Genomic DNA, 16,295 nt, shown 5'->3' with positions numbered 1-16,295 from the left:
ATATATATATATATGTATGTGTGTGTGTCACGTACTGGCAAAGCAACCCTCTCCTCTTCTCTTAGGCCTAAGTACATCTGAAAAATTAACAGATATTAAGAAAAGGGCAAACTGTCCCTAGGAAAAAAATTAAACAGCTCCTCTGATCAACATTATTGTGGCTTTAGAGTTTCTTCGATTTTCCCCAAAATTTTGGAATTAAGGACACCTTACTAATAGGATTACCCATACTTAAAAATTAAATCCCCATCTGAAAATCTGAGAAACCAAGTCCGAAATGTTAGTTTTGACACAACCAGGCGCAATTGTTGGAATAACTGCTTTTCGCCAAAATGACAAGTTAGTATTAATATGGTGAGGAACCGTATGCACCAGGCAAATCACAACTTTCTTCGCAAATACCTTGTTGATATAACTTCACTATTTAAATCCATATCTCACAGGCTTGGATCTCTTGGTGAAAATTAGGGAACACTAGAAAACAGGTGCAAGGTCAAAACGGCAGCCTTTTTTTTTTTTTTTTTTTTTTTTTTTTTTAGCGGTACTTAGGCCTCTCACTGTTGTGGCCTCTCCCATTGCGGAGCACAGGCTCCGGACGCGCAGGCTCAGCGGCCATGGCTCACGGGCCCAGCCGCGGTGGGATCTTCCCGGGCCGGGATGCGAACCCGTGTCCCCTGCATCGGCAGGCGGACTCTCAACCACTGTGCCACCAGGGAAGCCCAGCAGCCCATTTTTTAAAGAAATCAACTTTGGCAGCCTTCAAGTTCAGGAAATTCTGACTTCAGAGTGCTTTTCGTGCCTCCTGTTTCCCTGTGCTGCTCCAGCTTCGGATCCTGCCATAAGTGTCTCTTTTCCCTTCATGCAAGTGCTGAGCCCCCGCTCCCAACTAACTGCCCCAGCCCCAAATGCAGTCTCCTTTCCAGAGGCAGATTGGCCGAGGTCAAAGACCCTTGGTTCCGGTAAGGATCTGATGGAAGCTTTCTGTTTGATAGTCAGGATAACTTGAAGAGCACTAAAAAGTGGAGAGCTTCAGAAACTGAGCAGCTGCCTTAAGAATCCACTTAGAAACAAACAGTTTTAGGTTTGTTTATTCCTTGTACTTTCTAGAACCTACCTAACCCTGAGAAGAGACAGGCATCCTTTATATAACAGACTGGCAAAGGACTGGCTACAGAGCTGCTTAGCAGATTTTCTTTAATGAGTAGATGGCAGTGTGTTCAAGCACACACACACATACACACGCACACGCTTCACAGCCTCAAGGAACTTCTACTTAGGAAGAGAGAGACATTTTGTTGAGGCGGAGGGAGTTAAGGACATTTATTTCACATTCACACATCTGGACATTTTCTATAAATAATGTGGAGCTGAAATATAATCATACAATTAACCATATAATGTAACTAAATCATGCAATTAAATTCTACACGTAGCTAATCTATCAGCAATTCATTCAACTCGTGTAAACTGAGAATCTTGTTAGGTACAAAAGGTAAAAATGGTGAACACGACAGTAATGAGGAGACTGACCCACAATATAACTAACAGACTGAAAAATGACTGCAGAGTGCTTAAAAAGTGCTATGAAGTAAATAAACAGGATACTGAGATCAGGATTAGCAGGGGCTGAGGGGGAGGGTAGCTTCTTACAATGTATTGGTCAGGAAAAGCATCTCTAAGAAGGTGCCATTAAACTGAGATCCAGAGCAGGTGGCAAAGGAAGCTGGGCGAGGAGTGTTTGAGGCAACGGAAACAGTGAGGGCAGAGACTCAGTAGCAGAAACCAACTGGGTGTGGTCCCAGCAACTCCCAGAAGGTCTGAGTGACTAGAACACAGGAGGAAGAGAGTGGAGGGTCCAGGGAGACACAGATGTGGATGCAAATGGGGACCAGATGACACAGAGCCCCATTAGATCAGGTGAGGATTTAGATTGTATTTTAAGCACAAATTGAAATCCCTCCCCAGTTTCTCTGTGTCACAACAGTTTAAAAGTTTAAATTGCTCATGTTATAAGAGTGAGGATAATGTTCATTCACACTGTAGAAAATATTGAGCAGTGCTCCCCACACATACACACACACAACACTCCACTGACATTAAGTCCTCTCTATATGTGTTTCATTAAGATGTACATCCAGTATAAGGTAAATAAGTACTAGGGATGTAATGCACAACATGATAGATATGATTAACACTGCTGAATGTTATATATAAATGCTGTTAAGAGAATAAATCCTGAGCTCTCATCAAAAGGAAAAAAAAAATTTTTTTTTCTATTTCTTTAAGTATCTGTATGAGATGATGTATTTTCACTAAATTTATTGTGGTAATTATTTCATGATGTACATAAGTCAAAAAATTATGCTGTACACCTTAAACTTATACAGTACGATATGTCAATCATTTCAAAACAGGAAGAAAAAAAGATGTGGCAAAAAACTATAATAAGAAAAGTTGTCTAGACTTTATTTATTTACTTATCTATCCATCTATCTTGGTTGTGTTGGGTCTTCGTTGCTGCACACAGGCTTTCTCTAGTTGCAGCGAGCAGGGTCTACTCTGCGTTGTGGTGCACAGGCTTCTCATTGCAGTGGTTTCTCTTGCTGCAGAGCCCGGGCTCTAGGTGCACGGCCTTCAGTAGTTGTGGCACGTGGGCTCAGAAGTTGTGGCTCACGGGCTCTAGAGCACAGGCTCAGTAGTTGTGGCGCACGGGCTCAGCTGCCCTACGGCATGTGGGATCCTCCCGGACCAGGGATCGAACCCATGTCCCCTGTGTTGGCAGGCGGACTTTTAACCACTGTGCCACCAGGGAAGTCCCTTCTAGACCTTTTTTAACATAAATCCAGTATTATATACACCATTTAGGCTCCTGCAGAATTCTGTGCTACACCCCACCAAAGAAAAGGGGTGGTCTTAACTTAGCAAGATAACCAGGTGAGTTCTGAGCTAAGATAGTAATGAAACTACCTTCTATGCAAAATAATAATACAACAAAAAGTGCACAGACACAATTTCCTCTTTTAAAAATTTCCCCAAATTGTAAAGTCAGCCATACGTAAGAGATCAAAAGGAAGAAATCTCGGGAAATGGAACCCTTAAATAAAAAGTTAATGAGAAAAAGGATTTGTGGTGACTCAAATGGTTAATCCTTACACCTCAATCCACATGTGGGTGTTGGTGGCACACCCATAAATGTAATGAGTTTGCACTTACACTGAGATCAATGTTTCACAGAGAAATGGTCTTAGAAGGCATGGCTTTGTACCAATGACCTACACTATTAAAATTCATCCTAACTAACAGACCAAAAAACAAAATCCTGTAACTGATTCTTTCAATAGGGGCAGTAAATGGCATTAGATATCTCACAAAGTGAAGAGATTATGTGGCTTAAGTTATTTTACCATTTCAACTTCGTTTGGCAAGAGATAACTATTACTTTATTTAAGTGCACTTGAGTTGTTAAACAGTTAACAATGTATTAACTAAATTCCCTTACTATTTTCGTCTTTAAAATGTGCTTCTTTTCCCTATTCTCAAAAGCCTGTTTTATATCTTACTGAGACTCACATACTTTTTTCTCTTGACGTAAGTGAAATTACAGTAACAATTTTAAATGCAGCTATTTACTGATGAATGTCTATGTTATCATAAACACTTGTTCTGTGTAATCAAAAGCTCACCCTTTTTCTCTCTACTCCTCACTTACCAATAATGTAGACATTATAGTATTATATTCTGTTACCAGTTTCAAGTTCAAAATACTTAGATTCTGTTACAGTAGAAAACCTAGGAAATTTAGTCTTTGAAATCCTTTAATAGTCAATATAAGTGTGAACAACTATAAAGAAAAAAATTCTAGTGGATCAAATTCTGACATGTCATTTTAATATCCTGCTCAGGTAACGCTTTAGCCATTTTCAAGGCTTCGTGGAAGGTTGTTAGGTTAGCTTTTTATTAATATATACAATTCACTTTCAGATTTTATAGCCATCATCACCCATTTGCATCAAACCACTTCTGATCAATTTCAAGCCCTAATGAACTTTGCTCCTTCTGAGTACTATTTCAAAACCACAAGGAAATCTTTCATGTAATTCAGGTCTGAAGATCAGATTTGCAAACTGACTCAAGTGTTGATAACACTGTTTTACACCAGGACAGAATTTCAATTGTATCCAACTTGACCACTGCACCCACTATGCTAACAAACCCATGAACATTTCCTTCTTAAATAAAACAGGCCTGGCACATAGCTCCTTATATTTCTGATACATATAAAAAAATCCCAGTGCCTTTATTAAAAAAGTAGTTTGACTCCTCTCCTTACCCCTACCTCCCTCCCATCCCAATCTGGGAGATAATTTAAACAATGCACTGTACTCAGTGAGTGATGAGCACAGTACGCTTGTTTAAAACATTATTTTAGAGGAAGATACCTATGATTTTTGTGAAAATACTTTATTTTTTTTTAACTTTTTATTTTATATGGGAGTACAGTTGATTAACACTGTTGTGTTAGTTTCAGGTATACAGCAAAGTGATCCAGTTATACATATACATGTATCTATTCTTTTTCAAATTTTTTTCCCATCTAAATGATCAAAAATACCATGTGTACTTTAGAGTACTTATGGACCACAAGTTAGAAAAAAACCTATTTGTATGTTTTCTTGGTAATTTTTCTAATGTTCAAAGATTTTAGCCTTCTCTTTTTCAGCCTTCCAACAAGACAAAATGATTGAATATTTTGATCATTAAGTCTTGGGAAAGAAGAACAATTCTGTATGAAGGTTTTGAAGGAAAACAAATTCTGAAGAAGCAAAAGAAAAAGAGAACTATTTAAAGTATCTAATGACTTCAGATCCAAGGGAGGTAAGATGGCTCCTTCTGTGTACATCCGTCCAAGGTTAGAAATGGTGCAGAGGCAGCGAAATCACCTTTCTTTAAAGGAACTCATTCCAATCTATTCCCTGAAATAGTCTCTGTGGAATCCCATTCAATTAGTGATGGCAGATAATGAATCCTTATGTTCCATAACTCGGCAGTTGGTGAAATGAGCTACTTAACAAGTATCTACCTTAAAATAAACTTACATTGAAACCAGAACTTAAATGGCCAATACCCCAGATACTCCTTTTTATGATAGTAGATACATTTTAAAGTTTAACCTTTACAGCATATGCTATGCTTTATTAGTACATATTTTCATTTTCATATTACTGCCCATTAACTACCAGATTATCTAATCTAAAATCAAAGGTAATCCATAATTTACAATTTCCAGTGATGTGCTTTTGGTGCAGTTATAAATGGTTTTATATCAGCGAGTGGAAGGGACAAGCCGGTCAGTCACTTTCACCTATGTCTTCTCTAGCTCATGTGCATCTCTACAAATGCTTACCTTTACAGTTATTTCCAAGGGCAATAAAAAAAAATTTATGGGACAGATTAGTACACAAATATGTGATGTGGTTATACCCTAATTTTATAATTAAAATTATAAACACCTAAGTGTGATAACTATTACAGTTTTTCATTCAGTGATTCTCAGAACTTCTGTATCCATGAGGATGATCTGGGGAAATTTTTTAAACTACAGCTTCTTGGACCCTACCTTTAAAGAGAGAGTATCATGACTCCTAGGATGTGGCCTAAGAATCTGCATTCTAACAATATCCCCCTAGTGATTTTGTTGAGGGCGGGCCAAGTGCCATACTTTGAGAAACTAGGCCCTAGTCCCACTGTATTTAGTGTTAGGACATGAACTGAGGCAATGCACATTTGTGTTCATCACTGTAGTAGAATAAGAAACTAATGAAATTGCTTGTTTTAAAGAATACTTTTTTATTACTTTCAGACTTTCATTACTTTCATTACTTTCATTACTTTGCCTAGTTAGGCAAATTGGGTAATCTAATAATCAAAAGAAAGAACAGATAAAACAGTCATCATTATTAATATTAATAAACAAATGTTTATTGAGCACTTACTACATGTCAGATACCATTAAAAGTGCTTTTCATGAATTAAAGTACATGGTAGGTAATAAGCAAACTACTGCACAGAGAATTTTAAATAACGTGCCCCAAACCAGCTAACAGATAACAAGTGGCAGAGTGGGGATGCAAAACCAGACAGGCCTGTTTCAGAATTCTAATTAATCTGAATTTATCTGAACTTCTTTTGAGAGCAATGTAAACATTCTGACAGATAAATATGCAAAGGGCTTCTCTTAATCTTGGCGAAAGATTACAATAACCACATGCTTCAGTTCAGTGCTTCTCAACCTTTTCTAAAACCGAGCCCCTGAAGACAGAGAAGCTGGATCTTCTAACCCAGGGATGGGGAGCCCTGACAACACTAGTCCACAACACGCAGTCTAGTCATGAACAAATATCTGTTTATTTAACATAAAAATGGTTGTTTCTTTAGAATCTTCTGTGGGTTTGCATGGTTCCTGTGATACTACTGCTGCTTACCTGATCCCCCCACTCTAGGGGGAAGTGGGGTGTGCATAGCTAAACCATGGAGGCAATGACCCCCATTCTCCAGGTTCATATACATATTAATACATACATACGTTTATATGGGAAAGAATTCAAACAAGAATAAAGTGAAGTGCTATGCGAAAAAGCTTTTGAAAATAGTGGCTAAACATGGTAAAAACCAAGAGCTGACATCTTTTTTGTAATTTAAGTATACTTGATTTACAATGTTGTGTTAGTTTCTGGTGTACAACAAAGTGATTCAGTTTTACATATGTGTGTGTGTGTGTGTGTGTGTGTGTGTGTTTGTGTGTGTGTATATATATATATATATCATATTCTTTTCCATTATAGTTATTATAGGATACTGAACATTGTTCCCTGTGCTATACAGTAGGACCTTGCTGTTCAAGAGCTAAAATTTTGAACATTCCACATCAAACCAAACTTTCCTCAAAAAAAAACCTGAGAAAAAGACAGCACAGGCGATTAAGTCACCATCCCTGATGACTGCTCAACATCCACAGATGAGGGTCCATAACTAATTTGCTCTGATGATCATTACCACCTGAAACAGCAACCTCTCTGGCTGTTTCTTGAGCGTCATGGCACAAGACTCTGGAACTCCTGTACACACATAACTCTGATTCCAAAGAGGGTGTAATCGCCTGCTACATGCAAGCTTGTAGCTTTCTCCCAGCCTTGGAGACAGAATATTCCAATGGACATTTCAGTAACAGCAGCTAGCCATCCCCATTTTTATCCCAGATGAGAGGATACATGTCTTCTTTCCCTAGGATTCCAGTTCTTTACCTATGTAGTAGCCAGAGTGTTCTCCTAATGATTCAAGAATGCAGCAAACCAAAAAGCTACTTACAAAGACTGCAGAGCACTCAGTCCTCGAATGGCTTCACTGGGTACTGTTTTCAACTGGTTGTTCTGGAGAGTTCTGGAAGGAAATTTTGGGTTAGTGAATAAGAAGCAATTATGACCATTTTTTCTTAGAAGAATTTAGAACAATTTCTTTCCAAAAACATCTTTCCGATAGCAAAAAAAAGGATCAGGAGTCGAGGTGGAAAGCACCCAAGATAAGAGAGTTGCCAGAGAGCAAGAGGCATTTGTCGTAAAGCCAGAAATGAAACCTAGGCCACTGTCCCAAGCCATCTCCTAACACAGACCTGCTGGGTCATCCAGGATTGTTTCATTCTCAGGAATTAAGGCACCCTAATTAATATTCATCACCCAAGGTACCATTAGTGTTAACTGGGAGGCATAACAAGTTAACTGGGAGGTATAGCAAGCAAACCCACTAGAATCCCTAATGCCTTTTCAAATTGAAATAAGGCACAGCCCAGAAACGTGCACATTAGAGAAAGACAATTTTATCAAGAGGACAGCAGACCCTGAGCTCTTTCAGTGGCCATGTCCCCAGTGAATGCAGGGCCAGGGCAGAAATAAAGCTTTAATTATCTAATCGTCTCTGACCTGGAGAATGGAGGTACAGATCAGTAATGAACATGAAGTCTTTACTAGTTTTTGCCTAATGTCCTTCCTGGTCATATTAATAAAATGACTGCCTGACAAGAATCATCACCACAGAATGGAATGGAAAAGGGCCCGTCTAACTCACTGAACCAGAGAGGTCTAGTGACTTACAGATGGTCACCCAGCGAGGCAGTGGCAAGGTGGGGCCGGCAGTCAGTTTACCGGCTCCCCAATCTGCCAGTTCCTGACCACTGCCAGGAATTTATTTCTTGATCTCTCGCAGGCTATGTAAATGATAGGCATCTCAATTCCCTTTAGCTCTAAAATGATTTTATATCTGGAGCTCTTGTAAGCCTTTTTCCCTTTAGGGTCAGTTCATGCAAAGTTCTTATATATAAAAGAAGTAGAAACAAAACCTTACCAGTGAAGCTTAAATATGATTTTGATTCAATGCATTAGCCACACAAAAAGCCTAACATTCAACTGTAATGCACCAGAGGTCAGAGCGCCTGTTATTTCGACTTTAACTTTTGTTATCTAGACCCAAGGTTGCCTAAATCAGCCTCTAGCCTCCCACACTACCCATTGGCCACTCCTTAAATCTTTTAATCCTGAACTAAAAGAAACTGTGCTTAACCTAGCTCCGAGCATGTTGACTACGCAGAAAGAAAATACACAGCCAGCTGTGAAACTCTAAAATTCCATTACTTACAGAACTTTGAGTTCTTTCAACCCCGACAAGGCCTTTGGGTGGATAAAAGAAAGGTCGTTGCCAGCCAGTCGTCTAGGAGAAAAAAAAAAAGTAGCAAGAGAAAAATAGTAATTCAGACTCTTAAAATTCATAACTCACAATGACCCAATCTGCTATTGAAGCTCTACATTAAACATCTCTCTAGTCTATCCGACATTAAACATGGACTTAAACCTCTGCTAAAGCAATCCCAAAGTTCTTCCAATGAGATAAATGCCTCTAGAATTTTTTTTTAACTTCAATACAATAATTTAAACAGGCACATTTTTATTCTGGTGAGGTCAAGCAAGCCAAAACATATTGGACCAAATTAAGTTTGCTATTCATGGTCACTCTCTGCTGCTTGCGGTGTTTTCCAAGTGCCTCATAAATACAGAGCACTGGGCAGCAGGCAGGAGTTTTATACAGATCAGAGCACACCAGTCTGTCAAGGAGGAATGAATGCCTTCGGGAGACAAGGAGAGCCTGTTATCTCTCCATAACCAAGGGCAGCATATTCCGTGCAAAAGAGAGGCAAAAAGTGAAAGTCACTGTAAGCATAACTTCCCAAACAAAGGCATGTGTTTTTTTAAAGATAAATGTTTTCCTAAAGAAATTTCAAAGTGACAAATTTAAGTGCGAGTAAGAGTGGAGTAAGAAAAGGATAAGAAGTCCTTGGGCCCTTTTGTAAGAAAGGAGCACGCAATTCATCCTGAGCCCCACTTTTTCTCCCATTTTCCCAAACACTCAGACATGGGAGGAAAAGTTGGACAGAGGACTTTAGGGAGAAGAAGCAGGAAGCAGGACAGCAACTCGTATGAGTGACTTGTAAACAGGTGAACTGGAGGCAGGTTTTCAAGTACAGTTGACCCTTGAATAACAGCGGGTTTCAGCGGCACGGGTTCACATCCACGCAGATCTTTTCCAATAGTAAATACTACTGTGCCACACAGTCCAAGGTTGGCGGAATCCGTAGATGTGGAAGAACCTTGGATAAGGGGCGGGAGTGGGGGTGATGATAAATTATCAGTGGATTAACCCCCATGTTATTCAAGGGTCAACTGTATTGACTTAAAAATGATAGTTGCGTGCCCCGATGATTAAACATAGGACTGTTCCAGCTTCCTGGTTCCATCAGGGGAACTCTCCCAAGCAATGAGATTCTGTATGCGTGATTTCTTTTTAAATGCTTTCTCCCCATCATGTCTTAGGATCATAGTCATCAAGTCATATTAATTCCTCCTCGAAAGAGTCTAATTTCCATTGTCCTTTCTCTTCTTCCTGTAAGCACCCTGCCCTCCTGAGCCTTATTCAGCAATCTCTTCTTTCTGTAAGCACCCTGCCCTCCTGAGCCTTATTCAGCAATTCATTCATTCACTAAAAAGTTTCATTCACTGATTAACAACATGAGCACCTATTCAGCTCCAGGCAGAGGAACATCCTCTCCTTAGGCTTCAAGTCCCCCCACTTCAATCTGTTCTTCTTAGACACCCTGATTTTAGGGACATAAGGAGGGCTCCTTTACCCTTCCTAAAACTTGAAGTCACAGAGATCTGAAACTCTATTTTTTAGATGCATTATTTTCTCTTGAAGTTTTTGTCCCAGTTAAAATGCAAATAGCCCTGGAAAGGATAATACTTGATCCTTACTAACTAAGCATTAACACAGAAATGTGTACTGAAGATGTGTGTGTGTGTTGCAGGGAATGGGAAAGTGAAAGAGGACTCAGAAACCAAGAGTGAGTGTGTAGAATTATTTCTTCAATTGCAAGGACAACCAGGATTCTCAGGCAACACTACAGGTTTAACACAGGGTTCATACCCCTAAACTAAATTCTCCCTAGAAAGCCCTCTCACCGTGCACGACTTTGTTTCTCACAAGGCACCCTAGCACCTGAGCTCTAAACTGCGTGCCCTTCATGGGCATCCCTCAACCCAGGCTCACAACAGCTTACTCTACACCATCAGCCTCACGGCCTTTCACCTCACGGGATCCACCATATGTAAAATGAGGGACCGCAGAAGATGGTGTTAAGACTTTTCAACACTTCTATTTAAAACTATTCCTCCTCGGCAAATCCTCTGGGCTCTAGACTAGCCAGCTTGACCACTATGTCTTTAAATGCTTCACCTCACAACCTCATCTTCACCCCTTAAATCCCTGACTCCAGTGTGACTTCCCTAGAAAATGTCAGTTCTTACCAACATGCCTTACGTGTGGATTCTTGGAAGGCATAACTAAACAGGCTACCTTCTACTGGCTGTTTCTAGCACATTAGTTTTATAGGCCAAGTACAAAAGCTTCCAAGAACAGAGTGTGCATCTCACAATTCTGTCACCACCTACCAGTGTGTCAACCCATTAGTCAGAAACTGCATTCTCAGCATTTCCTCCTTGAAAACAGATAGCATCCTATAGTCTACCTTAGTGCAGGCTTAGTACAAGCCCTCTCAAGGGGCTTTCTACACCCCAGACTCACTAATTACATTCAACTGATAATGCTCATAGCTGTAATGCAGTGTTTAAAAGGTCACATGTTAGGGCTTCCCTGGTGGCGCGGTGGTTGCGAGTCCGCCTGCCGATGCAGGGGACACGGGTTCATGCCCCGGTCTGGGAAGATCCCACATGCCACGGAGCGGCTGGGCCCGTGAGCCATGGCCGCTGAGCCTGTGCGTCCGGAGCCTGTGCTCCGCAACGGGAGAGGCCACAACAGTGAGAGGCCCGTGTACCGCAAAAAAACAAAACAAAAAAGGTCACATTTTATAAGATCAAATTGGACCATAAGGACTAGAAGGAACAATAGCCTCCTTCCCCCCAGGGCAGCAAGTAGTCACGTGACTCTGTTATCTGAAAGACCAGCCTTAAGAAGCTCAAGTCCACCAAAAAATGAACACTGTAAACAGACCAAGGGTGTCACAGGATTCTTGTGCTTTCCTCTCTTACTTTTGAATGTTCCCCTATCTATGGGCTTTCCTGAGGAGTTCAGTCTATTGTACTAGGGCTCATGAAAAGAGGATTTTACAAGGTGACAAAGGAAGTGGCACAGCACAGAACACCTGATTACCTTTACTTGTCAACAGAAAACAGTGTTGAGCCACATGAGCCAAAACATTTACTCCCTTTTCCCAATGATCTGCCTCTTGATAAGCCTGGGAAAACTAAAGGAGCCTAACTTCCAAAAGCATCCTTTCTTTCTACACTACTTACAGTTCAGAGAAATGACCAAATGGGCTGGGCACGTGACTTATCCTGCACTCCAGGCCTGCTCTCTGGAGAAGCCTACAGGGCTAGGATTCGGGCGGGGGGGGGGGAGCGGTGATAATGCTGAGTGAGGTGGGGCTACACCACTCTGATTACTTCGTTCCTTAGGAGAGTAAACAGATCAGGTGGAGCCTTCAGGAATGCATCTACCCATGTTTACCTAGCTCCTGGGTTAATGAATAATAAACACGGCAGCCCCGTAAAGCCTCTGCAGCTTCAGCAACTGCACCCTCCCAAGCCTCTTTACATTTTGCTGATTTTATGACCCAGTACTTCTTATGGTAGACCCTGGGGATGCTGCATGTCCAAAAACTCAGATCCAGGAGAGAGCAAAGTGAATAAAGAACAGGGTTAGGGACAAAGTCCCAAAATCTCTGGGAGAAAAAACCTACCATGTCATGTGCCCAGAGCAGTTGCAGGCGCTGAGCTAGGTGGTTTACATTCTTTCCTTTTAATCATCTCCTGACAGAGTCCCTGAGAGGTTAGGTGACTTGGCAGAAGTCACACAGCAGGTAAGCGGGGGAGCCAGCATTCCAGTTCTCGCCTGACTGGCTCCAGTGATTATCCGCGTCCTTCGGCAACTCGATGCCTCTGGTGTGTCACCAAGAGGTTGGGAAATAATTCCCAGAAGGTGAAACAAAGGGGACCTGGGCAAGTTAATAGCCTGGTTTGAGGAGCAACAGCTCTCACCCAGCAGACCAGCGCTCACAGCAGGGACTACGGCATTAGGAGCGCCGAACTGCAATTATGGAGGAATTTCCCCACAGCCAAAGATGACCAGCGGGAAACGGGGGAAGATGGGATCCCTGGGTGGCTAAGCGTGGTGGGTGGCATGCCCTAAACTCACTCTGACTCTATTTAGGGTACAGAACAGTCTCCACTGTGCTTTTTTAGCAACTCCCAAAGAAAAAGAGATGGCTGATCCCGAGGAAGAACTTGTCCCCCATGGCCCTCAACTAGCAAAGGGCAGCTCCTCCCCCGTCTAGGCCTGCCATTTGTATGCGCTACACCCAAGTTTTCTCAGCGTCTCACTTCATGAAGGCCTACTGGCTGGCTCCAGAAAACTCTTTTAATGTGGTAAATAATGATATTTATATCTTTTACTATTCTTCCAATGACTGTGAAGCCCTAAAGAAAAAACTCATCAGGGTGAGAACAGAAGAGTGAAAAGTGGTACCATGTTCTGCCTGCTGAAGGTGGGTGGTCCCCCACATCACTGCCTACCCTTCTGCGTCCCGTAGCTCTTCAGTCTCCAAAGCCCACAGGCAACCTCATGCAAAGTCTCCATCCATCCACTCTTTTATTCCTCCTCCTGCCACCTGAGTCTAGACCCTCATTTTCTTCTTCTTGGATTCTTGCCATGAACCTCCACAAGACTCCTGCCTCAAACCACTTCATTATAATACTGTGAGATCTAAATCTTAAAACGCACAACTCTGAGCATTTTCCCAAAGGCTTTTTTTCCCACTGAATTAGCTAGACCTTCAGGATGATCCTCTCTTCCCTTTTCACCTTATTCCCGAATGTTCCTTGTGTCCTACGTTTTAGGACACCCTGCTTTCCCACCTCGGACTCTTTGCTCACTCATGGCACTGCCTTCGTCAGAAATACCTCCACTCCAGTCTCTGCCAGCTGAAACCTTATTCATCATTATTGCAAGCTGGATGCTACCAACAGTGTGGAACTATTAGGATATACCCTTTCTTGGATTCCACAGGTTATCTTAGACGCAGCTCTCTTGTCGGGTGCATCTTATTTTGCCTCTGGTTACTATGAACTTGTTGCAACTCCTTCAACTGTATTACAGGTGCCTTATGGGCAGTGACTAGGTCATATTCATTTTGGATCCTCTTGTGTGGGACCTTAGATGAAACAGACACTCAGTATTTGCTGTAATGCCTCAACTAAACCCCAGTATAAGACTCTGGATTCAAAAAAGGTAACACTGCTATTTAAGGTGTGGGGAAAGCTGACTTCGCTTTTCTGCATGTTTTCTCCTCTTGTTTCATTGCTACTCCCCCACTCCCCTCTGCTCTCCTAACGGGACAGAACTACTTGGGCTTGCTTGATTTGAAAGTGCAATGGCAACAATTTTCTCTCTTAACCTGTTCTGGTAGTATATTTTCTTAAGGAAGTGGGATGGACCTTGAACATGAGAACACCAGTCTCCCGGGTCAACAGTGTTATCTCAACACACGCTTGGTCGTGCACACAATCACACAGAATCAAAACAAGTCTAGCAGGACTTCAAATGGGGACACAGTCTATCTCAAGGCAACTCCTATTTATTCTGCTTGTTAAAACAGTCCCAGAAGCAGAGATGGAGAGGGTAGAGACAGAGAAAGGGTGGAGGAAAGGGAAACTGATCCATTAGCCTCACGCTCCCTTTGGATTTGGAACCATTCCAGGAAACAGGATACAAGTGGCTCAGCGTATAATGTCTTTATGAGTCTGTTTTGTGTGCATTTTTATTCATAAGGACCATGGATTCACATTAGGGGCTCCTTTTAGGGGAAGCTAGAGTTTTCAATTATATCCTCGATTCTTAGTGCATATGCTACATGATATTTTCTATCTGCCATGCCTCCCAGAAGAAGGAAAGCAGGAACAGCGCTGGTTAAATGGACACTGGTCCATGGTCACCTGTGCCAGAGGGTTCATACCTTCGTGAGATGCGCTGAATAGACTGGGATTTCTTCATCTGGGAAGCAATTTAAAGCAACAAGGGAGGCGAGTGTGAAACAGAGAGTATGCCAATTGGTGTTATGTCTCTGAGAAGTGCCTGGATTTAGGTTTCTTCTGGTCTATGACAGAAATGTCCCCGTAGCCCTTTGGCTGGAATTCCAGCCAAGAATCAGTGGGGTAAGGACTATACTGTCCACACTGACTAGACACACGGGCTGGCTGAGGGGAGGGCGGAGGAGGGGTCAGAAGCTTCCAGCAGCTGTCGTGAGGAGTGAGCAGAGGGAGGCAAAGCAACTGCAGCAGGAAGGCCCAGACCCCAGCACGCACTGCACGCCAACAACAGAGAGATGTGCTTGTGGCAATCTCTCTGTCCCCTGGTGGAGTGGACCTGGACCCTAGGTGACAGAGCCACAGCCTCCCAGCCGCTCACATGCCCACCGCCACTTTGCAGAGGTGGTTACCAGGTGGCCTGGCCTTGTGGCAAGTCCTGCCAGAAGAACGGCTGTGAGCACCACCCTTCCCTTCTGGGCCCCGTATATCTACCCCTTGGCCACGGCTTCTCATCTCCCTCACCATTTCTTTCCACACCTATGTGTCCCCACCCCCATTCAACGCCACGCATACGACCTCTCACAGATGGGACCCACACATATCCGGGCCGCCCCTCCTGCGATGCCGTTAAATTCTCTCGAGGGGGTGCACCAGCACGGTGCCACGCTCTGTGCCAAGTTCCACAGATGCAACCACGAGCCCTGACTCTGCCTTCAGAGATGGCGCGTCCAGTTCAAACCTGATCTGGGCCAGGAAGGCCACGCACGGGAAAGCATCCAACAGGAGGTGACACTCTCCTATTAAATATAATCTGACATCAGCAGGACCCAAAATGTTTGCAACAGTTTTAAAAGTAAAATTTAAAAAAACTTATAATGTGTACCTCTAATAAGTCCTTAATTATCTATTTATATCTTCTTTTTTTTTTTTTTTAGATGCTGGGGGTAGGAGTTTATTAATTTAATTTTGGCTGTGTTGGGTCTTCGTTTCTGTGCGAGGGCTTTCTCTAGTTGTGGCAAGCGGGGACCACTCTTCATCGCCATGCGCGGGCCTCTCACTATCGCGGCCTCGCGGCCTCTCTTGTTGCGGAGCACAGGGTCCAGACGCGCAGGCTCAGTAACTGTGGCTCATGGGCCTAGTTGCCTCGCGGCATGTGGGACCTTCCCAGACCAGGGCTCGAACCCATGTCTCCTGCATTGGCAGGCAGATTCTCAACCACTGTGCCACCAGGGAAGCCCCTACTTATTTATATCTTAAGGCCCTACTAGGGGCTCAGAACTCTGCTGGATCCTGTGAAAAATTAAGAATTCAAGAAGTATACTGTTCCCATTTAGGGATATTTGGTATCAGTACATCTTAACAAAAACTAACATTTGGGTAACAGTTTTCATTGTCGTTACCCCACCATGTTGCAGTGGGCCTGCTCCTGTTATTTTTTTTTTAAACAGATGAGGAAAGTGAGCCTCTGTTTCCTCTGTGCCTTGTCTAAGATCCTACAGCATAGCTAAAGAATGTAAATTTTAGAAGTAAAATAAGGTAATCAAAACAAAATAATGGAAACTCTAGAGACAAAACCACGTTGTTTTGTGACTGACT

The 16,295-nt window shown here is 42.4% G+C and overlaps 1 protein-coding gene across 1 annotated transcript in view; it reads right to left on the bottom strand.

The window, feature by feature from the left end:
- LGR4 (leucine rich repeat containing G protein-coupled receptor 4) overlaps positions 1–16,295 on the bottom strand; it is a 96,587-nt gene that overhangs the window by 18,636 nt on the left and 61,656 nt on the right. The window contains exons 3-4 of the mRNA XM_060159494.1: positions 8,686–8,757; positions 7,366–7,437 (exon numbers count right to left, since the gene is read on the bottom strand). Coding sequence (XP_060015477.1) covers positions 7,366–7,437; positions 8,686–8,757 — 144 coding nt within the window. The remainder of the gene's footprint in view (positions 1–7,365; positions 7,438–8,685; positions 8,758–16,295) is intronic.

The sequence above is a fragment of the Lagenorhynchus albirostris genome, chromosome 9 (genome assembly GCF_949774975.1).
Source record: "Lagenorhynchus albirostris chromosome 9, mLagAlb1.1, whole genome shotgun sequence".
Taxonomy (NCBI): Eukaryota; Metazoa; Chordata; class Mammalia; order Artiodactyla; family Delphinidae; genus Lagenorhynchus; species Lagenorhynchus albirostris.
Note: the sequence above shows the minus strand (reverse complement) of the source record. Positions and strands in the feature narration are given on the sequence as shown.